We start from the raw sequence: 26,763 nt of genomic DNA on the forward strand, positions 1-26,763 counted from the left end.
CTCAAGGTTGGTAAAGATGGTGTAGAAGAGCTCAAGTATGCCGTTAGAAATGTCTCTCCAGAGCCTTTATATCCTGATGGAGAAATAAATAATTTAGTCTGCTTACAATGACCGTGTATTACAAATATCTGTGTTAATCTCCTGAAAAGGATAAGATGACTGCCTGCCACTCAAAATCTACTTTAGCAAAGCTCTCCTTCAGACAAAATAGACTGTTAGTCTAGAGTTAACACTCAGCTGATCACAGTTTAAAACTGTGCACAAGTCATGATTTGTTCAATTATTTACTTACTGTCACTTACCTTGAGGACATGTGGGGTGCATTTAAATGCCCAACCATCATTTGGTATCTGGGTTGGGATGCTGCTGTAGAATTTGAGTCCCAGTTTTATCCAAATTGTTGTCCTCCAATAGACTTCATAGGTCGTGGACTCTGGTCATCAAAAACAAAACAAAAGTCAGACAAAGAAATGTGTCACAGTACAAACAGCACACGTTGATCACAAGTCGACGTCGATCTGTCGTAAACTGCAGTTTAAAATTTGTATTATTTTAAGAGCCTGTGTGTTCCTCTGTTAATCTGAACCCAGCTATCTGCTGTAGAAATAAATTAAATGTAAGCTTAACTTGAACCTGCTGCCTAAAGACATCTGTCATCACTTTTACATGTCATTTATATTTTAAGTTAAAGAAATATTTCACTTGTTGAACGCAGCACTATCATAAGATGCAATTGTGCTTAATTAAAAATTGGTCAAATCGGACCCCATTCAACTTCCATTTTATCAATTAATAGGGTTGCAAATTATCTGATATACTGAAGAGTTTATTCCATTGCGACCGTGTAAAAAGTTCATCAAAGTAACCATCAGTCAAAATGAAGTAAATTTGCAAAATGATATACATCCACTTTTAGAAGATAATAAATTAAACCAGAAAAACACACTTGACATCATTACCTTATTCCATACTGCACCATCCTCCAAACAGTCCCAAGCGGGGTGTCTCCAAAGGAGAATAAAATATACGATGGACGTCCATGGGTCACTCCTGTGGTTCCAGGTGGATCGAACGCGGTTTGGTCAACTTCCACATCAATGTTGGCATTGCGCTGATCAAAATCTTCCGTCACTTTATCCAGCCGACACTGAAGAGTGTCCTCCTTAACGTGCTTCTCAAAATCGTTTTCACTTGATTTGAAAATGGTTTGTAAAAACAAAAGCATCTAGCCAAATGCTAACAACAACTTCTGCTAAGGTGCTAACTTCAAGACAGTAATAGTAGACCCGGAGCGATCACACACACCTGTGACCAAGGCTGCTTCAGACAGAGGTTAGGACCTCCCACCTCATTAGCATACAGACACACAAATAAATGTAGAAATGTAGGCGAACAGAAATGTAGAGATAAATATATGATAGACACATAAATAGATAAATTAAGAAATATAGGCGAACACAAATTTAGAAATAAATATATGATATGTATTAGTTTATGGCCTGTTTGATTATCAACTTTTTATTTATTTATGGATGCATTAATTTACACATTTACGGGTAGTTATTTATTCCTGTATTTATACATTTATTCATTTATTTATTTATACTTGTAATTTTTTGTCCTCCATACAGTGAGAGAGGAAACATGTAATGCTGGTCTATTGAAGTAATAATTCACATTACACAGAATAAAAACATGAATTACAAAATAAATGTTAGATTAAAATGTACAATTTAATAAATAAATGTCCTTCAGCTCCTCCTTTTACGTACACATTAGCTAACGTTAGCCTAGTTTGTGCAGCTAACGTTCAAGTTAATTCAGCAACATTCATAAAACATACTGAACTGGTGGACATCTGAAGCTATCAGTTGCAAGAGAGGGACAGAGAGCGCGAGGGAGGAATCGAAGCCTTCACTTTTTCCACATTTTGTTATGTTACAGCCTTATTCCAAAATGTATTAAATTCATTATTTTCCTCAACATTCTACACACAACAACCCATAATGACAAAGTGAAAACTGTGTTTTGCAAATTTGTGCAAATCTGTTAAAAATAAAGAACGAAAACATAACATGTACATAAGTATTTACAGTATTTACCGATTGAACATCTCTGGAGAGATCTGAAAATGGCCGTGCACCGACGCTCCCCATCCAACCTGATGCAACCTGAGAGGTTCTGCAAAGAAGAATGGGAGAAACTGCCCAGAAATAGATGTTCCACGCTTGTGGAATCATACCCGAGAAGACTTGAGGCTGTAATTGCTGCCAAGTATTGAGCAAAGGCTGTGAATACTTATGTACATGTTATGTTTTCGTTCTTTATTTTTAACAGATTTGCAAAAATTTGCAAAAAACTATTTTCACTTTGTCATTATGGGTTGTTGTGTGTAGAATGTTGAGGAAAATTAATGAATTTAATCCATTTTGGAATAAAGCTGTAACATAACATAATGTGGAAAAAGTGAAGCGCTGTGAATACTTTCCGGATACACTGTAGAAGGTGGTGCATGGCCTAAAAGGTTGGGGAATCCTGAACTACAGGAATATGTCATGTGTTGGCCGTGCTGGAAATGGGGCTACAACTGTATTTTTCTTTGCATCACTATATTGCATAATGACACTAAATGATTCTGGAACACTAATGTTGAAATTTCATTACCTCATTAAATAACATGTTGTGCCTGCTGATACGGGATGCAAAGATTGCAGTTCGGAATCCAACATAGCCAAGCATGGAGAGTAACAATTTTTTTTTAACTAATTCACTTGTATTGGCTAACCAACTGGAAACGGAAGATGACATCCCTCTTTTATTCTGTTTAGAGTTAAAAAATAAAAACATGAGAATTGTGTGCTAAAGGTATAATGAAATCCCTATTATCTACATGGTTTCAGATGTTGATAATTCATATTAGAAATTAATAAAGCTTAGAATACACATTTACTAACCACTCTTCTGAATAGATGACATAGTTACTGTCTCTTGAATGGCATGGTTACAAACAGCTGAATCCTTAAAGTTGAGCAGTGGCATATTTGATCTCCTATTCTCTGTCCTCCTGTCCTTGCCTGCAGGAAATGCAGCTGGAGGAAAGAGAGCAGCCAGATGTCAGATCCAGTAGAGATGTTTGCAGGAGATCAATTCAATTTAGTTTTTTCATCCCAAAATTAGAACTTTGGCTGTACAGCATATGGCACCCTCTGTAGCATGACCCTTACATTGCATCAGGAAAAACCCTGTGGAAAGTAAAGCGAAGGGATCCTGCTCACAGAATCGACACAGGTGCAACAGGTGCCATGGGCTCAGAATGAACAACATAATAATGGACGAAAAAATGAAGATGTGAGACAAGACAGACAATTTCTGTTTTAGCCTGAAAGTTTTTAAATTTGCTGTTGGCCGAGCTATTGTTCTCTGCTTTTTGTAAACATATTGGTGGAAGATGAACGAATGTATTGGCTGTTTTATTCAGGATTGTTTTATTGCACAGTAAAAAGTCCCCCTATGGAACCGCCTGAAGGACGACCGTGATCCCCACTGAGCCACAGTCGGCCTTATCAATGCTTCACGCTGACTGGAGACAATCATTTATCTTCTTGTGTGAGTATGTGTAGGCTGACAGTGGAAAGAGCTGCTCAGTCACATAAGTTCAATCTTATCAATGCCACAACCTATTCAACATCTAGCACGTCAACTCCTTCTCAACAAATAGAATTAGTGTAAAACGTTTTTCGGACACTTAAGGTATCTGAGCCAGTGTCTTTTATATGTACGATCTTTGTAAAATACATGCAGTACAATATTCTCTACAAGATTTCAGTGACAAGTTCTAGCCAATGTTCAAGGCCATGTAGAGACTCTCATTTCATTGTGACGAGAGAATGATAAGGAAGCTCACTCAAGCATGACGTTTATGACATACAAGAACCATGACCAATCACCAGGCTTTTTTTCCCAGAGTTTGTTGGTCGGTAGACATGGCACATACTTAAATTAACGTGCAGAAGAATTAAAAAATGAATAATATGTCCTGTCCTGAATGCTCACGTCTCTAAATAGATAATTAACATAATTTTTGCTACAAATTTTATGACTTTTCCTACTTTAATGGAGACAACATGATGATGTGTTTTCAATGTTCTGTACACATGTTGTACGCATCTGTGTTCTTCGGGGTCAATTTGACCCCAGGCCGTTTTAGCTGTATAAAACCAATAAGGTCGCCCCCACAGATCAGACACAAAATCTGCACCTGCAAGCCCAAGCATTTCCACCTGCAGTATATTATCAAATAATCTACAAAGTAACACATTTGAATCAATTTGGGTTTGATGAGGGGCGTGGGTGGAGCTGGGACCTCCTGTGCGTGCTATAAAAGCTTGCACAGCAGCCTTCTAAAGCATTTATCTTGGTGCTTTCTTATTCTGCTCTCTCTCAACTGAAAATTACTTCTAAAGAAAGATTTTATGTCACAGCTCTTTGACCATGAAAGTGACATAGAGGAGAATGTGTCTGAGACCAAAGATGAAGTTGAGGAGGACCGTGATCATGAGGCATCCTCCTCTAATGAGAATAAGACCCTTATTGTTGATCCTCCTGTTGTCTCCCAACCACCAGCAAACGCTCTCTACCTTCCAAAAATGTTATTATGGCCCGTCTCCCCACTTGAACAACAGTCATCAAAATGGTTCCAGGTTCCGACAGATATGCTGTCAGTCACTTGAGCTCATCATAACATCATCAATCAAAAAGGATATACTTGAGATGACAAAATTTGCATTTCTCCATAGGTATGTCCAGATGTTTAAGGGGGGGTCTTTTCTTAAATTTAATGCGCTATTTAGGTAGTCAACAAACTAGCACAAAGTTTCTAATACATAAACCTGGGGAAAAAATGTTGTTATGATCAGTTTCTGGGTGTTTAAATTGCTGGGGTCTGAAAGATGTCAATTTGAAGGTAACACGAGGGTTAAATAGTGTGCAAGGGGGACTTTTGCTTCCGGTGCACAGTTGTTTTGGTCCAGTGACACACTGACAGCGTGACTGTACGCGCTCGCATTGCATGTCCTAAAAATATCCCTCACCAAGAGCGCGGATCAAAGGGGGCAGCAACGCAGCCACGAATCCCGCCCCTGCATTGAACCCAGAGCCTCTCAGAGGAGAAACATACCCGGAGAGCAAAGGGCTTCATCCACAACTGTGCAGAGGAGAGAGAGGCAGTCTCAACTTACAGAGACGCGCACTGACGGCTAACCTGCGGAACGAGTCCGTCCCTGTGAACCAGGGACATCCCCGACGGACTGAGGACAACCGTCCAATGCATCGAGGTCTAACTTGAATGTAGATGCAGCAAAATAGTTTGGAGACAGTTCGAAGAGGACGAAGACAGGGCTGTTAAACGCCCATACTCTCAGTTCCTAAGTTGCGTCTCGGGATTCCTCCACCTGATGAGTAGAGGGTTTTCTGTGCGGATCAAACCCGAGTTGGAAGTCTAAAATGAATGAGCATCAGAAGTGGGAAATGGCCGGTAAACCGAGTGAGGAGAAGCGGATTCGCGTCGAGCAACAGCGACCTTCAAAACAGCTGTGGAAAAAATGGAGCCATTTGCCAAGCGTAATGATTTGCGTTGCAGCATGTGTTCTGTGCATCGGAGTTTGCATTGTGGTTTTGCTGCGGACCTCGGAGCTGCAGACCAGGCTAGTGAGTCTGGAGCAACGGCAAAGAGACGCGCAGCTCTCAGCATGGATGTTGTCTCTGGAACAGGCGGAGCCCGTTATCCTGGGCCGACTGGACCAGATCCTGGACGAGGTGAGACATTTGAACGACAACACCATGATAATGAATCCCCAATTGAGCTCTTTAAACACATTTGATCATTCATCCGTAAAGATGATTAAATGTAACTCCCTTTTAAAACACCTTAATTTCAAACTGTGGTATAAACAGTGTTGGATTAAAGCTCTACTGCAGAGTTCAATATTGTAATTGGTCAAATTCATTTTTTACCCGGAAAAAGAAAAACTATTGATATATCAAAATACTCTAGTAGGCCTACCATCTAAAAACAATTTCAACACCCCAAATCATTATGAACGGTATTATTAGACAAAAGACAAAAAAAAGTGCTCAGTTTCTTTTAATGTCAGTTTTTTGAATTCTCTCGATGAAAACTGGTGGGAGGAGGATAGGAGAGAACAAAAGCATAACACTTAATAAACTACCTGTTAAATTAGCCCTGATGAAACGCTTAATATATATGAATTGTTAATGATAATAATACTAATACTAAAACTACTACCCTTTAACAAAATATCTTAAGATTTTGGTTCTTAAATCAAATCATAACTGCATTATTTGGCAAACCCAAACTTTGTCTGGTTAACAGATTCTAACAGTCTTAACTATTAATAAAGCATTAGAAAGAATGTCTTTAATCAATGGCTGACAAACTCAATGTTTTTGCACATCGGAATTTGACCACTGCTCCTTTCATATCTGTTCCTCCTAAAGTCGCCCTCTGTGCTGATCTCTCATTAACTTCTACAGCTACTCTAACAAGCTCTTCAAAAGTGATTGATCCTGTACTGAAGGAATCAGTGTTTGAGTACTTTGAGCTCCTCTGTGGGGCCCCGTAGGACAATTTCTCCTTCTTCCTTTCCAGAAGGGCCAGGGGCAATGCAGCCTGCCTCTTTGTATATTTCTAAACGTATAAATAGTCATTATTAATGGGACACAGGCACAGATGTGTCCGTTCACACACACACTTACACACACACACACAGAAAGATTTCCTTTCCAGGATCCACCTCCATGCCTCTGTCGATAACGACAACATTCCTCTATTATGGAAACATGCACATACGCTGGCACATCAGCACATACTAATTATTTATCGCCTCCTATTTTGAATCACAGCAGAATCCATTATCTTATTGGGTTTTCTGTATTTCAACATTGGAACTATTTATAGGTCAGCAGACTTCTAGGAGTGTGGTTGCCATGTTGAGTACTAGCTTGACTGTGCAAAGACCGAAACCAAATCCGTACATGGCAACCTGTGGCATGGCAACACTGCACAGAACTGCGTGCAGACGATACACTGTTGTACATCTGTTCTATCGTGTTCCCCTTGTTTCAATCTAAAGTGTGTTAGTTGTTAAACATTGATTAATTACATACTTTACCAACAGAGTTTGAATTAAAGTTTTACTGCAGAATTCGATCAGGAGATCAGCATTAATGCATTCTATTTGCCAATCCATTTGAGTGCTGTTATGAAGAAATCTGTGTTGACATTTGGATTTTCATCAACACAAATGCACTGCGTCTTATAACCCCCAAAACGACGCAGCCCCTCAACTCTGTCCTTAGAATGTAGCCCCAAACTTGGAACCTTTGACATTTACAATTTACCCCAAAGTGATCTCTGCAAACCCAGGAGAGACCCATGGTGGGAAGTGTGAGGCGCAGAAACGTGGAAATATAGTCTTCCCCTGCTCCGGTTTTCTCACTCTGCTCTCTATGGGTCTGTTACCTAATAGGCTGTATGTTCTATACATGCATTCACACAAAATAAACAAATACGTGTAGGGCTGCACAGTATGGCCAAAAATCCATATCACAGTATTTAGAAAGATTCTGACGGTATTGCTTTTTCGTATCCCAACAAAGCGTCAACTAAATATGCAAATAAGTTGTGTTAGGGATCCTTGCTTACTAACGGACACATTTAATTTCATTCAAAACTAACTCTGGCTGACTCCAATCAGTGCAAGTAATCCAAGTAAGGTAATGACCAAGAATGTCTGAAATGGTTGTGACGGTTCTCCCCCAGGGGGCAAACGGAACAGCTCACCGCTCGCTGTCCAACTCGCTCGCAACTGGCCGACAAGCTAGCATGTTAGCTTGTTAGCGTTTTAGCTGTTGTGTCTGCTACTGTTGCCACCAGAAGGAATACCAGCGACTCAAAAAACTTTGCAATAAATTGTTTTCTGATCCAAATCACATTGGATGTTTCAAAACCAAAAACCCTTCAAACACCACACGGCTCCTCTCTTGGGCACAAGTTGTGTTGGTGGCTCTCTGGTTGTTCCTCCTGCATCACTCTTTTCAGAGTTTCTTCTTGTTGTGATAGCGGGCGAGCTGTACCAAGCATGCTGTTCGGCGGTGTGATTTTTTTAGTTTTACACACTGTTGATGTGTCACAAACTGTGGTCTTGTGGTGTTTCACCCTGTTTAAGAACATTTGTTGTTATTAATTGTTGTTATACAGTTCTAACCATGACTTCATCTCAATACACGTAAGACAAGTAGCTCAGACCGCTGTGCCCTTGATGGTGAGCGGTGAACAAGTCAGAATCCAGTTGAAATTAAATTAAATATCTATGGTTGCCACACTGTAAACAACTCTTAACAACATACAAGTTTAATAACAGTTGAATACTGAATGGGAAAATGTATGTGTTATACGTACAAAAATATATTGAGTATTGAATAAGTGAAGTGGAGGTATGGACTCAGAACACCATAACAGGAAGTGTATTGGAGCAGCAGTGCCAGGTCTGAATATTAATCAGACTAGAGGATATTAAAAATGATTTGTCTTCCTTTTAAAATCGAAAGTTCAGACCACATAGGGCTACAACATAGGGTCACCACTACAAACACACACACACACACACACACACACTTCAACCCTTTTAACCAAAGCAGCCAGCTGCTCTACACATACATCATATCCATAGTCTGTAGGATACCATCTCATGACCTTGCTAGCAAACGCAGAAACTCTACAAGGATGCAGAGCTGAATTAGTTAAAGCACAAGCACAACTTTTCCTTAGAACTGACAATTACTTTAGAACTGAATCTCCTCCACTCTACTTTAAGACATGTTGCTTCAAGTTGGACGAAAAGAGAATTGTGGCTGCACAGTTCAACTAAAGACTTCTCCAGTTGTGAGTGGGCTCAGCCAGTATCAACCAAATACACTCCTACAGGATTTCAGGAATAATATAAAGTGGGTTGAAGGGAAACATGTGCTGAAGAGTTCAGTCCTACATTTGATTCTGCATGAGCCTTTTCATGACTGCTGCTCTTAACTTTTGACAGGACAGGAGTCACAGGAGGATTGTTTTTCCTGTTTTTCACTGAAACTTTACCAAATTTAAAAAATGTAAGAAATGTGTTTTTACTATACCCATAAACGTGTAAAGTCCAAATGCACTGAATAGGTGTGTCGTCTGAACAATAACTGAACACAGTGGAAAGCATATGCTATAATGGCGGATTAGACCATTTATAAAACAAAGGAGATGATACAAAAAACAAACATTTACAACTAAACTTGAGTAAAATCAGACAGCAAAATTAGTCTTTTAGTCTAGTGTAGTTAGTTATCCAAAGCAAAATCTCTAACAAACAATACACCCTAAAGAAATCAACAAAAGCATGCATCCATTTATGTGGTGAGCAAGTCTTGGTCAGTTCAGTTTGTTACACATGGTTATGTAATGTCTCCATTAGTAGAAGTTGTGGATGGTACCAACCAGGGTTTGACATTGGCACCCGCCCACCGGCCAAATGTGGGTAGATTTTGGCTGTGGCGGGTAAAGTCTCTCTCACTAGCCACTTTGGCGGGTGCAATTTTATTTTTGGGATGGTTTCGCGTTTGAGATAGTACGTAATGACATGTCATTTATGTCCCTCCAGTGTTGCCGTAGAGGCAAAATGTTGGTTGAAGGGGGAAGGTGGTATGTCATGAGTGCATCATCCACAAACCCAGAATGCTCGGTCATTGTTGGTGGCAGCGGTGGTTCTTGTAAACCGACTACGGAGTGTGACGACGTGCAACGTTTGCACTTCCTTAGCTTAGCTGAGCTGTCTCAGTTTAGCTAGCAGGCTGAATGCGTTTAAAGAGTTAAGTGCCGCAGGTTCAAGATGTGCGTGGAGATGAAGACCCATTTTTCACAGTTCAGGACTGACGGTCGGCTCCGTTTTCTAAAATAATAAACTCATTGCAGGGTTCTCAAGCGTCACGCATTGACCGTGAGACAAGCATTTCAACTAGTTCACATGCCACAGGAAATGCAAAACAAGTTGTCAGGCTTAAGTTGTATTGTCCGCGTATCGTTTTCCCCTCTCAGCCACTGCACAAACGTTATAAGCAACATAGGGCGGAGGCTTTTTAAAAACTTTAGACCTGCTCAGTGCAAGTGAAGGATGTGGCGGCATAGAGCATGTGAAGGAAAACCAGGAGGACACGTAAGAGAAAAACGATGATGATGAAACTGAAAATAATGAGAAGACAAAGAAAAATTAAAGTCTGTTCAATAAAAAGTGTCGGTCCAGCAAAGAAAATAATGCAATGTACTGATTGTAGGACGTACGGCAGTAGTTGTTGTAGTTGAGACAAGTAACTTCATTGTGGAAACAATGAATAAAATGAAAACCATGACATTTCCGATGGGCACGTCAAGCATTCCGACAAAACGGACAATAAAATACCCCTGCACCAGTCATTTTGTTGTCATAAACAAAAGGAGCTTTACATACTTTACATGCTCTTGTATGTATATGTACAGGTGACTACATAAATATTTTATGCAGTCTTGATTTGGGTGTTTACAATGGTCATTTGCATTTGAATGGATTTTAAATCTAGTTATTCAACTAAATTGTAGAAAACCGTAGTCAACTTTAATTACATTGAACTAAAGAGTTTTTAAATAGCCAAGCTACTTTTAATAGCAGCTCAACTTGACCGATACTAAAAACTCTACGACTAATACGGTATACACAATTGACTTAACACAAACGTTTCGCTGTTCCATTAAAAATTATATCACAATAGTTTCATGTGGCATTTGTGACATTGTGGTTCCTACGGCAAACACCTTACAGTGACTGTAGCATATGGAGCATAGAGGGTGTGCTGGTAATCACAAGGATGGTAGTTCAATCCCCGGCTGTCACATCTCCCATGTCGCTGCCTTTATGGCAGCACACTGCTCCCACTGTGTGGGATGGGTTAAATGCAGAGAATATTTTCCCCATGGGGGAAATAACGGATACTTTCTTCCTTTGTTCTAAACTCTTCGCCATCAATACTAAACAAACAAACATGAGTTTCATGCATGAAACAAAATCTTTGTATTATCTATACAATACGTAAGCAATGTGCATGTGGTCCAAAGGTCAACAATCTCAGTGAGAAGAAAATTAGCTATAGAACAATTACTATAGAAACCACTGAGGGTTACTGACATTCAGCAGGTGCTGCCAACACAATGTCCTCCCATAAACTGGAATAACTGAGTTAACAGGCTGTACCCAGAATACTGCAGCAGTGGTCAGAGTGACCACCCCCCCCATGGCATCCCTTTCAGCACCTGTTGGAGGCTCTAAACAGTAACCAGCAGTGGGACTGACTGCTATGCAGTGGAGAATGCACATGGATGCTTTTCTATTCTGTTCAGGGTCACATCACATGCTTGCTTTTGTTTATCTAATGAGGTCAGCTGTCACACTTTAATATCTGGAGAAAAGTGGAAGGTGGGCGACTTACAATAAGTGCATATTAACCATAAGAATACAAACTCAAAACGACAGGAAGCGCAATTTCATTAAAAAAGCCGATTTACAACTTGCTATGGATAAGAGCCATTATAAGTACAATTTAAGTGCCACAATTTGTTAGCCTTTTAGCCAAGGTATAGTCTGAAGAGATTGTTTTTAGTTTGCGGTGGAAGATATAAAGGCTCTCTGACCTGATGTCATCAGACAGCTCATTCTACTATTTCGGAGCGGAACGGATGGTACGTGATAGTGATAGTTCTAGTTTGAATGTGTGCAAGGAACTTGTAATATCAAAAATATACAACCTTGATAAAGAATCTCAAGTTTCAAAGTCTACTTTCTCACTTGTTCTGAAGCTTTCGTTCGTATCACATCATCATATCGTAGCATATGTTTGCTCAATTGCCCTGGGATTGTAACTGGGCCTCTTAACCACAAAGGTTCAGTGCTCTCTAACGTTTTTCCTTTGTTCCCTTTAATGCAGAAGCTTGCAGCGAGAATACCAAAGACAAGGGAGTCGAGGGAAGCTCCCCACAGCTGCTTGTGTCCTCCAGGTAAGCTACTCGCCCCTTCTACCGGAGACGTTATTCTGTTGCTCCAACATGCATGGGTATTGACCCATGCATGTTGAGCCAAAGGTCCGGACATACCTTCATTACCTTCAACAGTCACAGTCATCCGTGGACATACTGCGTTGTAGTGCTGTATTTTGTATCAGTGCCATTAGTGGGAGAGAAGAGTGTTGCGTTTAGATGAAATGATCAAGTGGTCAACAACAGAAACTCCATACAGAGACAAAAGATACAATACATGAAGAAAGGGGTAGGATACCCCTTTAATTCCTCCTCTTTAGTTATCTATATTCAATAACTTTACAATAATTAGGGCCGGAGCACGGTTTATTATTGGGTCCTTGCAACAAGTTCCTAGATGAATTATTTTTATTTTTCTCGAGTTTTTTGCCTTTTTTGCTGACTGTATAATATCCCCAAAAGCAGTTAAATTTGACATGGACATCAAGACTGGTGAAAAATGTGATATGTTTGGGGTCTCGCATTTGGGTAGGAAGAAATGTCTCCATAGCGGCCCCTACAGATCTGCTTGCCCACGCTTTTTGCGCCCTATCACCGATTGACTTGACATTTTTAGTCTTTTTTTGTACTGACTGTACAAAAAAGTCAAGCATTAGATTTTCTGCCATTTTTTAAAATTTCCTAGAAATCAAATTTTTTGCCCTGTCCTCTTAAATGCTGAGTGCCATTCTCACAAAATTGTTATTAGATCATCATTGGTTAAATGTCATCAAAAGTTATAAAAAGATAGTTAATATCTCATTTTGTTAAGAATATATGGACCAATGAACTTCTAAGTGGTGTGGCTTAATATGCCAAGATCATCATTTCATTTCCAAATCACTTGTCTGGTCTGTTCTCACCAAATTTGTAGCATACTGTATGTCCACATTGCATCCCCAAAAATACTAATATTATATAAATTTAATAATATTTAAACACTAGGGGGCGCTGCAGTTAATTGCTTAATATCTGCATATTTAGCCTGTTTTTACTGTTTTATGGAGTTTTAAAAGATGACAATATATATTATATTTGTTTTTATTGTATTATATTTGGGCAGTATGACCTTTGCCTTTAAATAAAATCAAAGTAAAAAAATATATTGTGTAAGCATAAATATGTAAGCGTGATGCAGCCTAAAAAAAGACAATTTGCCTTGAAAAGTTGAGCCTTAGAGTTATTTTTTTTTTTTTTTTTGAACTTTTTATTTATATTTTTTCACATGACAAAAACAAAAACATGGAACATTATCTGAGACTAGGGCTTGGAAAGAAAAACACAAAAAAAAAAAAAAAAACATAATTATTATAAAGATATATACTGTGTACATACATGTATATCTTGCTGCATCTAATATGAATCCCTATATCTCAACAGACACAATACCACAATGTACAGCCATATCATTTATAAATTTAAATATTCTTTAACCATGTGCCATCTCCGGATAAAGAGGTCAGTTTTCAGTTGTAATGATGCAGTCATTTTTTCCATCAAATAAATCTGCTTCAGTCTCTGTTTCCATTCAGTAACGGTTGGTGATTTCACAGACCTCCAATTAACAGTAACGTTTTTTTGCGCAATTAACCGTAGTACACGTAAAATGTATCTTTGGTCAGCATTGAAAACATCCACTGATATAACACCCAATAAGAAGAACTGTACATTCGATGGTACTTCTCTTTTTACAATTTTCTCCATCTCCTCTTTGATATTTTTCCAGTACGTAAGGGTTATTGGACAGTCCCAAAATATGTGTGTATGGTCCCCTATTTTACCACATTGTCTCCAACATAAAGCTAGAGATGGGTCTTTTACAAAATTTGAAATAGCCAAAGGAGTATGAAAATAGCGTATTTTAACTTTCCAGTCAAATTCCTTCCATTGTTGGCTATTAATTCCCTTATGACATCTGTAGCAGAGTTTATCCCATAACTCTTCCTCTATTACTGTATTAGCTTCTATTTCCCATTTTTCCTTAATGTTGTACGTGTTTCCAGCTGTTTCTAATATCAGTCTTTTATAAAGATGAGAAACCCGTTTGCCAACAGGGAGGCGTCTTTCAGAAACTGAGATAAAGTATTGTTCAATGCTGTTTGGGATTTTGCAGATTCTTTCCCTCTCCTTATGGTTTGTAATGTAATGTCTAATTTGCAAATATCTATAAAAATCACTTGAGGGAAGATCGAATTGTTCCTGGAGTTGTATGAAAGACTTTAAGTGAGTTTCTTCAAAGAGCTGGTTAAAAACAAAGAGGCCCTTAGCCGCCCATCCCCTAAAACCATGGTCCCACATTGAAGGTGGAAAATCTACATTACCCACTATGGGCATAGCTCGAGAAATTGTTCCAACATCTTTAAGCATTTTCTTTACTTCCACCCATACTTTGATTGTATGTTTTATCCATTCATTTTCAATCTTCATTTTATTGACGTGTTTTAGATCCATAAAGGGTAGGACAGACAGTTGTGCACCCCTAACTTCCCCTTGCTCTATTTGGGTCCACTTTGCTTCTTCATCTCCACTGATCCAAGTCCCAATTGCTGATAATTGAGCTGCCCAATAATACAATTTTATATTTGGCAAGGCCAAGCCTCCTTTATCTTTAGCCAGATGAAGTGTTTTAAGTTTAATTCTCGGTCTTTTGTGTTGCCATATAAATTTAGAAATTAATTTGTTTAACATATTAAACGTGGAAGCTGGAACTCTTATGGGCAACGATTGAAACAGAAATAAAAGACGTGGGGTCAGGTTCATCCTTACAGTCTCAACTCTGCCGAGCAGAGATAGAGGAAGAACCTCCCAACGAACTAGGTCACTCCTTATTTGATTAATTAGCTTATTGTAGTTTGCTTCAAAAAGTCTTGCAGTTTCAGGTGTGATAATAATCCCCAAGTATCTAAATCCATGTTTAGACCAATGAAATGACACCCTCTCGTTTAGTTGTTTAGGCCATATTCCTGATATCATCATTGCCTCTGATTTATTTTGATTAATTTTGTATCCAGAAATGTCTCCATAGTCTTTTAGGCATTGCATTAGTCGAGGTATTGAAGTAAGGGGATGTTTTATAAAGAGAAGGATGTCGTCAGCAAAAAGGGAGACTTTGTGAACTCTCCCCCCACCATCCTCCACCCCCTCAATCTGGACGTCCCGACGAATTGCCTCCGCCAGAGGCTCGATACTGAGAGCAAAAAGAATGGGAGAGAGAGAATCACCCTGTCTTACGCCCCTCCCTATATCAAAGAAGTCAGAGCATTGTCCGTTAACTCTAATTCTTGATTTGGGATTCTTGTACAACAGCCGGAACCAAAAGGTAAATTTTTCACTGAAGCCCATCTCAATTAATGTTTGTTCTAAAAACCGCCAATCTACCCGATCAAATGCTTTCTCGGCATCTAAGCCGAGAAGCATTGACGTTTGATTACCCTTTGCCATGAGCGACTGCACGTTTAAAGCTCTCCTTATATTGTTTGTCCCTTGGCGACCTGAAATGAACCCTGTCTGATCTGATTTTACTATTTTCCTAATGTATTTTTGTACTCTAGTTGCTAAAATAGATGTTAATATTTTATAATCCACACACAGGAGGCTAATAGGTCGATAACTAGAACACTGCAATGGGTCTTTTCCTTCCTTATGCAGGACTGTGATGATAGCCTCAGACCATGACTCTGGAGGGTCTCCTGAATTTAACACATAATTATACAACTTGCATAGTGCTGGAGTGAGGTCATCAGCAAACACTTTATAATATTCTCCTGCGAACCCGTCTATTCCTGGCGTTTTGTTATTTTTTAATTTAATAATCGTTTCTTTCACCTCCTTTTCTCTAATTGGCTCTACTAACGCAGAGGCTTCATCCTCCGTCAGTTTGTCTAATTTCAGGTTTTTAAAGAAATCGTGCATTTTTTCTTCTTTTAATTCCTGATGTTGACCCTTATATAACTGTTCGTAATATTTGGCAAAGGCATTTGCTACTGCTTTTGGGCTAGTTTCGACATCGTTAGAATATGGTTGTTTTATTTTAGGAATTGTTCGACTAGCTTGTGCCTTTCGTAGTTGGAATGATAATAACCTGCTAGCCTTGTTTCCCAATTCATAGTATTTTCTGTCAACAAACCTAAGGGCACCCTCTGCCTTGTATGTCAGAATCTCATCTAACTTGGCTCTATTCTCTTTAAGTTTATTAAATACTTCTTGTTTTCCACTTTGTTTATGTTCGTTTTCTAATTTCTTGATCTCAGTTTCTAAATCTACTTGTTTTTTAAGTCTGTCCTTCTTTAACTTTGATCCTATAGATATTATTTTCCCCCTTATTGTGGCTTTTCCTGCTTCCCATAAAACCGTAGGTGTGACCATTCCATTGTCGTTTAAAGCAAAATATTCCACTATTGCCGACCTTATTTCCTCTCTTGTATTAACATCTGTCAGTAATGAAACGTTTATTCTCCAATACTTCATATTTGGCTCCAACCCCAAATCAAGTGTAACCTGTACAGGGCTATGGTCTGAGATGGTTATCGGCTCAATAACACAGCTTTTAACTCTGTATGTGTCCTTTTTGGACACCAAAAAATGATCCAACCGTGAATAGCTTCCATGCACTTGTGACATAAAGGTGAAGTCTCTCTCTTTTGGATGAAGATGTCGCCAAGCATCTATCAACCCCAATTCCTTTATCATATTCATTAGACTTTTTGACATTCTGCTTTGAGGTTTTGAGGATGATGGTAATTTATCTATTCTATTATTCAGTACGCAATTTAAGTCCCCACCCATTAACAGAAGACCCTCCCCATGATCTGCTACCAAATGTGCAAGCTTTTTGAAAAAATGTGGACAATCTTCATTTGGTGCATAGGCATTCAAAAGAGTTAATTTAAAACCAGCCATCCTCCCTATGACCATAACGTAGCGACCCTCCTTATCCTGGAAAACATTTTCACAATGAAAGTACACAGACTTACCGAATAGTATAGCTACACCTCTCTTTTTACGTTTCCCATAAGAGCTACTGTACACCTGATCCACCCATTCCCTTTTTAATTTTTGATGTTCTGTTTCTGTGAGGTGAGTTTCTTGAAGTAAGGCTATAGAGCACTGCATTTTCTTCAGCTGTCCTAGTATCTTTTTTCTTTTAATTGGGTTGTTTATTCCTTTTATATTGTAGGTAATTAAATTAAGTAATGCCATCCTTGTATTTGTACTGAATCATGTAACACAGCCCAAACCTCTCATGAAGATCTGTTAAATAAAAGCAAATAAAATAATTTAACTGCAAATGTACAAAGTTAAACAAAAAACAAATTGCACCTTGCCTCAGATAGAACACAACACTAACAGCATGAACACAGAACAGAACTTCCAATTTTCCAGTCAGACATAGCGAATAAACTACAACCATGCCTGACCCCCGGTGATAATGGGACAGAGAGTGGTGACCTAATCCCTCTGTGGAGAAATGCACCCAGTGTGCAATAGTGACCCAAATTACACTAACATGTAAGAAAGGTCTTAGTGAGTGTGGACCACTCATGTATACCTCAAGAGTCCGTCAGATCTCTTTCTTATTTTTAAACCTTTGTGACAACTTTGCGTTTTTATTTTGTATTGTGCTATTATTGCTTTCAGTCTATATATTGTTCATACACACTTGACCTTGTGTACCTGAAACTGGTTGTAAGTGTTATATACCACAGACTACTCATCTTTATCTTCTTCCTGAACCACAGCCCTCAGGTCAGCTAACGCCAGCACGCTGGTTCTCCTCCTCTTCGCGCTGATTTCTCCTCGATGCGCTCTCTCTCTCCGCACTGCACCTCTACACCCATCTCTCTCAAAGTATCCGCGGCGTCTGTCAGCGAGGAAAAAGTCTTCTCTCCAGAGTCCATCTTGACCTTCAGTCGAGCTGGATACAGGCACTTTGCCTGAATGCCCCTCTGCTTTAGCTGCTTGACGACTGCGTGAATCTTCGCTCGTTTCTTTTGCAGCTCAGGAGAATAGTCTTGATCGAAGAAAATCCTTCTGTCTTGAAACACCGCATTTCCTTGGCTCCATGCTTGCTGCAGAACAATATCTTTCACCCCCGCGTCGAGGAATCTCACAATGATTGATCTGGGGGGGGCCGCTGGATCTGTCGGTTTGGACTGAAGTGAGCGGTGCGCTCTTTCAATTTGAATGTTCAGGTTAGGTGGTAACGTCAATACTTTGGGAAGCAAGGCTTTCACAAACGCGACCACGTCTCCATGTTCACTCTCCTCTGGTATTTGAAATATTCGAAGGTTATTTCTTCTCAGCCTGTTCTGCATATCGTCACAAACAGCTGAGAGCTGTTTTTCGCGTTGTAACAGGTACCTTATCACACGGTGCTGCCCTGCCCCCGCATCTTCCACAGCGCTCACCCTCCCCTCCAGCTCACCGATCCTCTGCTGGTGGTCACCGAGTTGCTCCTTAATATCTGTCATAGTTTTTTCCAAACGTTCAAGGGTCTTTGTTGTTTGTTTATGTCCCTGGCTGTTTTCGTCGCGAAATCTTCTCATTTCTTGTATTAAGGACATTTCGCCCTCACGTGTTACCTGCTCTTCGCGGCTACCGCTAGTAGCATCTAAGCTAGCGCTGTTTGTGCTCGGTTGTTTATTGTCAGTTTCTTTCAAATATCCTGACTTTCCTTGTCCTCTCGTTTTGGATGTGGTAGTCATCTTGTTCATGAGTTATTTTCCACCCTGAAGGCTTTATATATCTGCAGTTGTCACTGTTTTCTAACTTTTTCCTGACGGAGCCTCGTCTCTAACCTGCTCTTTCCATCATGACGTCACCGGAACCCCCAGAGTTATTTTTTAACTCGAGCATACATTATCTAATCTTCTTCATGTATATCATGACCTCCTTATCCTGTAGCCATTCATATGATCATTTTTAATCCGAGTCACTGCGCCACCTAGTGGCAACAGGAAGTTACATGTTTTTTTACGTTACACCCTGCTCCTCACAGATTAATCAGTTTCCTCTCAAAAATTGTCATAAAAGACTTTGACCGTGATAATGCGTTGCTGTGAAGATGTAAGAATTTGATGATGGGCGGCGAGTCGAAACATTGAAATTGACCTGCACCAAGAACGAATTAACTGATGGCTCCACATGATCAGATAATTTCCCATTTTTACATGTTTGATGAGACTCCAGGCCTAAAGACATGAACAGTTTAATGTTTAATCATAGTGTTATTGCACCTACTGTTAACAGAAAGTAAACGTTTCTATACTTTGCTTGCTTCTCTCAGTAGGCAAGTCTGATCCACATTAATTTCACACAAACATATGACTTTCATGACCCCTAACCCCATGAAGGACTTGGTTTGTGTAATGCTTTTTTGCGTGGGAACCCATTCCTTGCAGTACACAACAAAGGTGCTTTTGAGCGACTAAACATGCTCGAATTGTAACTAAACTTGGCACATAAATTTGAAGTCAAAGATGTAGTTATCTGATATGATTTAATGCTTCAAAATGGCAATATGCCTCGATAGATAGAAATATTGATATAAGCGGCCTCCATGCTACGTTTGAACTACATGTGTGAAACTTGGTAGGCATATTAAACACATGCAAACTGAAAAGGTCTCTTGGGACTAAAAGTTTTTTATTTAGTTTTTCCTTGTGAATGTACACAGTTCCTCATTTCTCCTGGACTTTTCCCACTTTGAATTGCTCAATCACCTTTCCGAGCTGCTTGCACAAAGCAGTTGGTTTTGAGACCTGTATTGAATTTGACAGTCTGTCATGTAATCCCTGGAATAATGACTTGGCCACTCACACAGGAAATATTGTCTAAAGTTGTGCAAGCAGCTTCTGATGGTCACAGACAGGCGTGCCTGTGCTAGAGCCCGACCAATGCCGCTCGCTCTTCACTTGACAAATCCACCAATCCATAGCCATCTATTTAGTTTTTGCTGTGTAATGTGTTGGTGTTGAAACTGTAGGTACCCGGAGTGGGCCTTGCTCACTTCAGAAATAAAACCGCACTCAGCTGAGCTGTGCTTGGATGGATGTCAGGGCCATTTATCATATGCACTGGTATCATTTGAGACATTCGTGGATAAGCAGCCACATTAATGTGTTTTACTCTCTGAGAACTGAAATGACAGCGGCTTAAACTAGGCAGCGCAGTAGTTAATACCTCCTTTTTAAAAAAAAATTCAGGCGATTCACAGAACTAAAGAAAGGGTTACAGATATGTACCCCAAAGCTAAAGTTGCAGCTGGCACAGTAAGGTTACCTTCTCTGCTGCAGCCCCCAGTTATTAAGTTATTAAGTCATCAGACAACGGGTGTGTGTGTGTGTGTGTGTGTGTGTGTGTGTGTGTTGGTTGACTCTTAAAATTATCCACGTCTTGCGGCATGAATGGTTGGAGATCCTCCCTAAGTTTAAAAATTTTCTTGTTGCCACACAACTCAGGACATTATTTATTAATTGATGTTTAACAGTTATTTGATAGGCAGGATTCCATAGTAGTTCCATATAACATTGGCTAAACACAGCTTGGACAATGAGGTGCTTAGAATAAACAATGTTGTAGTTGTAACAGGATGTGAGGTACCTGGAAATCCCACCTCCCGCTAAACGTCACTTGAGCAGTGCTGGCCCCTCCCCAGCTACCAATTTTACCTCCCGTAGCAGGAGGTGGCACAGTGTCTACTGCCTTCAACGTGTTTACGACCGTGGGTGTGTCTACTGCGGGAAAAGCTTTTATTGGGGCAATTAGCTGTGTGCCCATCAGCCCTACGAGCATACATCTGGCATCATGGATTGCGGCTTTGAGGACGACAGACACAACACGGGTGACTTAATTTTCTTGTCAAGTTCCCACAGAAACTGTAGAGTAGCAAAATCTGTAAATGCAGACAACAACAAAATAGAGGGAACGAGTGAGACATGAAATTAATTCACCCATAATTGGGTAAACTTGATGTGTAAGTGGGTATTTTTAAGTAAACGTGTCTGTAAGAAAGATAGAGAGAGCCTACTAAACAGGAAGGGGGGGCAGAGCCAGCCACCACACATTAGTGCCAATTGGTCTGTTAATGTGGTGCAACTCAGTAGTAGTAGCAGTAAATGTCTGTGATGGCTCGTGAATGCCCGTTCAGGTGGCTGTGTGCTCGCCAGTTGCTTCAGGTGTTGACGGTTTTGAACTCCTGCCAGGCGGTCTGGTGCTAGAGGTGGGGAATGTCTTGAGTGTGAGAGAAGGAGGGGTGTGGCTTGTGAGTAAAGTGTCATCCAAAACTTATCAACCATGGAAAAGCAACACTCTCTACTTTCTCTTCTTTTTTTCCACGGTGAACGTTTTAGTAGAGAGACATATCTTTTCCTGGATACATTGTCAACTTTTCAAGTTAGTCACAAAAATACCCAGGTTCCTATAAACCTAATATTTCCTTCTGCTTCAGTTAAGAAAGGTCCACTGAATATTATATTTGGTCAATCAACCTGTAGCTGTTTGATGAGCAGGCCTTGCTCTGACCCGTGTGCTTCAGTGAATTTTACGAGCACCGCATGACTGCAATGCTTTGGTTTATTGACAGTGTCGGCTGACAGTGAGGGCAGAACTCCGATGTCTAGATAGAGACACTACAATTACTACTACGCAACATTTTTTTCATTATGACTGACTCTGACAAATTAAACAAGAGCTACATCAGCAGCCAGTGACCATGATATCACTAAACCCAGCTTTTACTGCTTAAGTAATAATAATAAAAATGATGACAAAGCTATTCATATAAAATAAGACCATGTTTGCCAGGACATGAGCTGAGACCTACAACCTGCAAGAGATCACATGTAGGTGAAGGGTTGTTGACTACAAAGTTGATGAGGAGTCAAGGCTAAGTTATTTTCAAAGACTTTGAAATTTAAAAAAAAAAAATTAAAATGGTGCCGATATGGAATTTTCTTTATAACAAGCTGATGAGAGAGCTGACTTGAGTTGAGTTGTAATATGGCAGCGCTTCAGTCTGACTGCTACTCATGTTTCTTAATCGTGAACAATTGGATTTTACTGAAAGAAGTAGCTGATCAATGAATATATGAAAATTAAGGACATAGCTCATTTGACAAATTGGCCAGATGATGACTCTGGAAACATGGCATCTCTGTAATTAGAAACGCTACTATCCATGCATAATTAAGATAATTGCCATAATAACCAATCATAATAACAAATCATCAGAGGTTTACCGCTCAATTAAATTCTGGTATATCATAATAGACCTCAAACTCCACCATCACACCTTCACCTCCACTGTGTTACTGCCCGTGCTTACTTTTGGTGGAGCGGCATTACCAAAACCAATATAATTTCATGTACTAGGAAAAATACAAAATGCCATTGAATTTGAGATTATTACTAGTAAATTGTAGATTAATCATTTTAAATTCTGTATTAATATTCTCATTGCTGAAGATACGGTTGTAGCTAAAAAAGAAACCCCACGATAACTCTTGCAAACAAGAGACTTCCTCTAATCTGGGCAGCTGACCGGGCGGTGAGGGGATCTATAGGGGGGTCGCAAAGCCAGTTATTTAAAGAGTCCTCCAAGTTCACCTTGACATCTGCGTTGACAGGAAAAGAGCACAACAGATCCCCTTTCTTCGTCCGTGATAAGTTGACATTGCAGCTGCCAGCGTGTGGCCATACTTGGAGGAACAGAGCAGCAGAGGCAAGGAAAGGGAATAGACTGACAAAAGATAAAATAATCCTTTATTTGTCCTGCAGCGGGGAAATTGACGGGATTACAGCAGCAAAGTTAAAGTGCCCACACAGAGATAGTGAAACACTTTTTTGCTTCTAAACCCAGGAGGGAAGAAGCCTGCTAAGGGTGGGAGGGGTTCTCCATCAGAGCTTTACACAGACAAACGAGGAAGAGGAGGAGCAAGGAAAAGAAATGGGGACAAGATAAGATACAAGTAAATTAAGTGGACAATGACTTTTTTTGCCAAACATTTATTTTTGTGATAAGAAAAACTATAGCTAACAAATAAATGACCTCAACACAAAGGAACACTATTGTTGATTAATCATTGCCTTTGTATTTTTGGATCATTATGCTAGCATAGAGCTATGGCACTGGTATGGCTCAACAAACCAGTGCTAAATTCCACAACACTTCACAAAACCAAACACAATTGGAAACGTTGTAAAGATAGGACACTATATCATATTGTGGCACGTAAGAAAGAAAAATGGAACCAACGTTCAAGTGGAACCAACGTGACATTCAACCCACACCTCCAGAGCGAGATTTTTAAAAACCTTTCCTTGTTTTCTTCAAAACAATAACAACATGTTACACACGTAATGACATATTAGGTTGAATGCAGGGGCAGTCAATCCAGACTCTGGCTCAGACCCTCAGTCTTACACTTTGAGCATCACCACCTCAGTCCAACTACATCCTTTACGGAGCCTCACATTTCCGCTTTCATAGCCCGATACCACCGATACCGCCATGAAAAGCAGCAGTGTCGATGCACTGGGCAATAAAGTCTATGATAAATAAATAAACAAACCAACAACTTCCACACACAAAGACGTGAATTATTTTTTATTATTTTCATTTATTTCAGACCCAGAGGGATCCATAATACAGTACAAAGCAGACACACATTGTAATAGATACAAAAAAAATAAAATTAAAAAGAATAGCAATACATCGTATAAAACCCTTTAGCAGTTCATTGTCTAACATACAGACATGTTCTTTGTCCTGGGTTAGCCAACACAATGATTATGTCATTTTCTGACTCCGATACCCTACCCATAAATCTGTACATCAAGTTGCGCAATACTGCAGTACAGGTAGGTACCCCAACACCAACAAACATCTGGCTTGCACTAGAGTCTCTTGGGACTTCTAGCAGCAGCCTCATGCAGTCATTATATGCCACTACGAGCTTTCTAATGCTGCCTTGCTTATAACGACACCATAGATGGGCAGTATACAATGGTGTACAGTACGTCCTAAAGAGTGAGATCTTCACAGGGACAGAGCACATACTGAACTTGCGACTCAACATGTTTGCTTGTGCATAAAGTTTACGACGCTGCCTATAAATGTCCTTATCATCGGACAAGTCATTTGTAATAATATGGCCCAAATATGTAGTACCATATTGTAGTACAATATGTAGTACCAGACAGATTGAAGTCTGGAAAGTCAGACTGTCTATCCTCTCTACTCCTTATGGTCATGATTTTACTCATTTTTTGGATTATACTTTATGTCAAAGTCAGTACCATACTGTGTGCAAATTCTCAGGAGCTGTTGTAAACCAGCACTATAAGGGCTAAAAATGACCAAGTCATCAGCGTACATAAGGTGATTAATTAGTGAGTCACCAACCCTACACCCTGTACCACAAGCATTTAAAATCACAGACAAATCGTTCATGTACACATTAAAAAGAAAATGAGACAGAATTCGTGACTCTCTAGGTCGTCTTCAACAAAACACTTTACCTGTTGTTCTGGCAGTGAATTGCTCTGCAACACACGCAATACTTTTAGAACCATGACTTGAAACAAGTGCGTCGACGCAACGACGCAGACGCAGAAGCATGCGGCAGCCTTAAAAGCGAAGCAAATTTTCGCAATGCTTTACTCGCCCAACTATTTGTAGTAGGCGACAGTGGCGCATGGAGTAGAGAGGACGGTTCGAACCCTGGCTGCTCCATGTCCTATGTCGAAGTCTCCCTGAGCAAGACACCCAACCCCTGACTGCTCCCCGGGTTGATAAAATCTAAAACCATGGGTTAAAAATCTATAAAAATAAATTAAAAAAATGTAAGTTGCTTTGGATAAAAGCGTCAGCTAAATTACATGTAATGTAGTTATTTTGCTTAATTTGCACCTGAAAGGGGGCGTGGCTTATCTCAGTTACTTGTCTCCGTATAAATATACGAAGATATATAGTTATAATAATTTCTGCTATCCACCATGGAAATAAATAACCACTATTTTTCTTTGGCAGCAGGATGACAGTGATGACGAGCGGAGCATCTCAACGCTGATTGGCTTTCGCAAGACAGCGTTGGGCGAACTATTTCAACTTTGGGCAAAAAAGTAATTTATTAGCTTTGCTCCTTTCACCTTTTCGCGTACCACACGCTGCGTCTTTCACGTCCTCCGCGGCACCTGTTAAAAATTTGCTTCCTCCGCGACCAGTCACGTCTGTGCATTGGCTTTGCATGGAATCTCCGTATCAATAACACCGTTTCTTCTGCAGACTGTCCCACCCAAAGACATGCTTTCAGCAGAGCCCCACCCCACAGATGACCCAGGCTGAAAAATTAATATAATTTATTGCAGGACCAAAAATGATCACGGTCATTTCTCCCTGTCACTCGCGCGGCCCACATGCTGGGCCTCACCCGTCCTCCTTTTCACTGCGCCACTGTCGCGGTAACTGAAAATGGCAAATACAGAAAAGGGCTACTCTAGACGTGGATCTGTCTTCTCTTCAAGAATATAGTTTCTGTCTAAATTGTGCTTAGAGGAGGAAGTTAGTCTGAGCAGTACAGTAGGTGAGAAAGAAAACACCATCTGGTTTCATCATATTAAATATTATAGTGAGCTTTCTGCCACCTGATCCCCCCCCCTCTCCAAGAGCTCCATTTTGAAAACATGCTCACACACACAGCTCACATCCTAAACTTGTTAGTATCTTGTTTGGAAAGTGTTCAGAGCCAACTCTCCGAGAAATGTCTTGTCAGGCCGTATAGTTTCCTGCAGGGCTGTCTTGTCAGGCCATATGGTCGCCTGCAGGGCTCAATTTGAGATAATTGCTCAATATACAATGGTCAAAAGAGGAAATAATCTGGATTTTGAGGATGTTACTCGCCGTTAACACGTCGTTCACCGACAGGGTTGGAAAATATTATGGCCATGTCAAGGAAACTTGGAAAATCGACTCGGCAATACCACAAAGTAGCAGTTCTCGACAAGTAGCAGAAAATTATAGAACACCGGCACTCAGCCGTATCAAAGCACAAGTACTTAACACTTTGCTACAGCGCACTAGGTAATACATACATTTTCTTGGGCTGCGGAGAGTAATCTTACACACTTGGTTCCACGTTCAAATTTACACGACCACAAAGCTCCTTTTAAAAAATTGATTTTGACTATTTCTGGAGTGGATGCAGTGGCGGCTGTTGGAATCGTTTTTTGGTAGGGCCATCCAATTCACTTCAGCAAACACCCCAGTATGATTTATCCCCATCACTAATGCAGAACTAACATAACTTTGTTGTCACTGAATGTTTCTTTTTGCTGTTTTGACTGATCCATGATGGAAAGAGAGCAGGAAGCCCATTCAATTGCGCGTTTAATTGCTCGCAAAGTGGTCGGAGAAGGCGGTGATTTCCCATTGAACTGCAGGTTTCGTATGTACGACGTAAACTTAAGTATCACAGCGTGCGCTTTCTGCGCATTGGCCATAGTGCTGATAACGCTACGTTTGCAAATGTACGTACACGAGGGCCAGAGTGTGTTGTCACCAATGCATAGCTACTTATTTGGCACGCACCCACTGTTTAGAAACACTCGGA

General features: G+C 40.0%; 1 protein-coding gene across 4 annotated transcripts in view; it reads left to right on the plus strand.

Annotated features, from left to right (window-relative positions):
* Positions 1 to 5,005: 5,005 nt before the first annotated feature.
* col13a1 (collagen, type XIII, alpha 1) overlaps positions 5,006 to 26,763 on the plus strand; it is a 125,729-nt gene continuing 103,971 nt past the window's right edge. For 2 of the 4 annotated variants that reach the window (XM_040178288.2, XM_078104502.1), the window contains exons 1-2: positions 5,006 to 5,814; positions 12,067 to 12,136. In XM_040178288.2, coding sequence (XP_040034222.1) covers positions 5,503 to 5,814; positions 12,067 to 12,136 — 382 coding nt within the window. In that variant the 5' untranslated portion in view covers positions 5,006 to 5,502. The remainder of the gene's footprint in view (positions 5,815 to 12,066; positions 12,137 to 26,763) is intronic. The other 2 variants (XM_078104504.1, XM_078104503.1) reach the window with 2 other exon arrangements.

Source organism: Gasterosteus aculeatus, chromosome 6 (assembly GCF_964276395.1).
Source record: "Gasterosteus aculeatus chromosome 6, fGasAcu3.hap1.1, whole genome shotgun sequence".
In the NCBI taxonomy this organism is placed as follows: Eukaryota; Metazoa; Chordata; class Actinopteri; order Perciformes; family Gasterosteidae; genus Gasterosteus; species Gasterosteus aculeatus.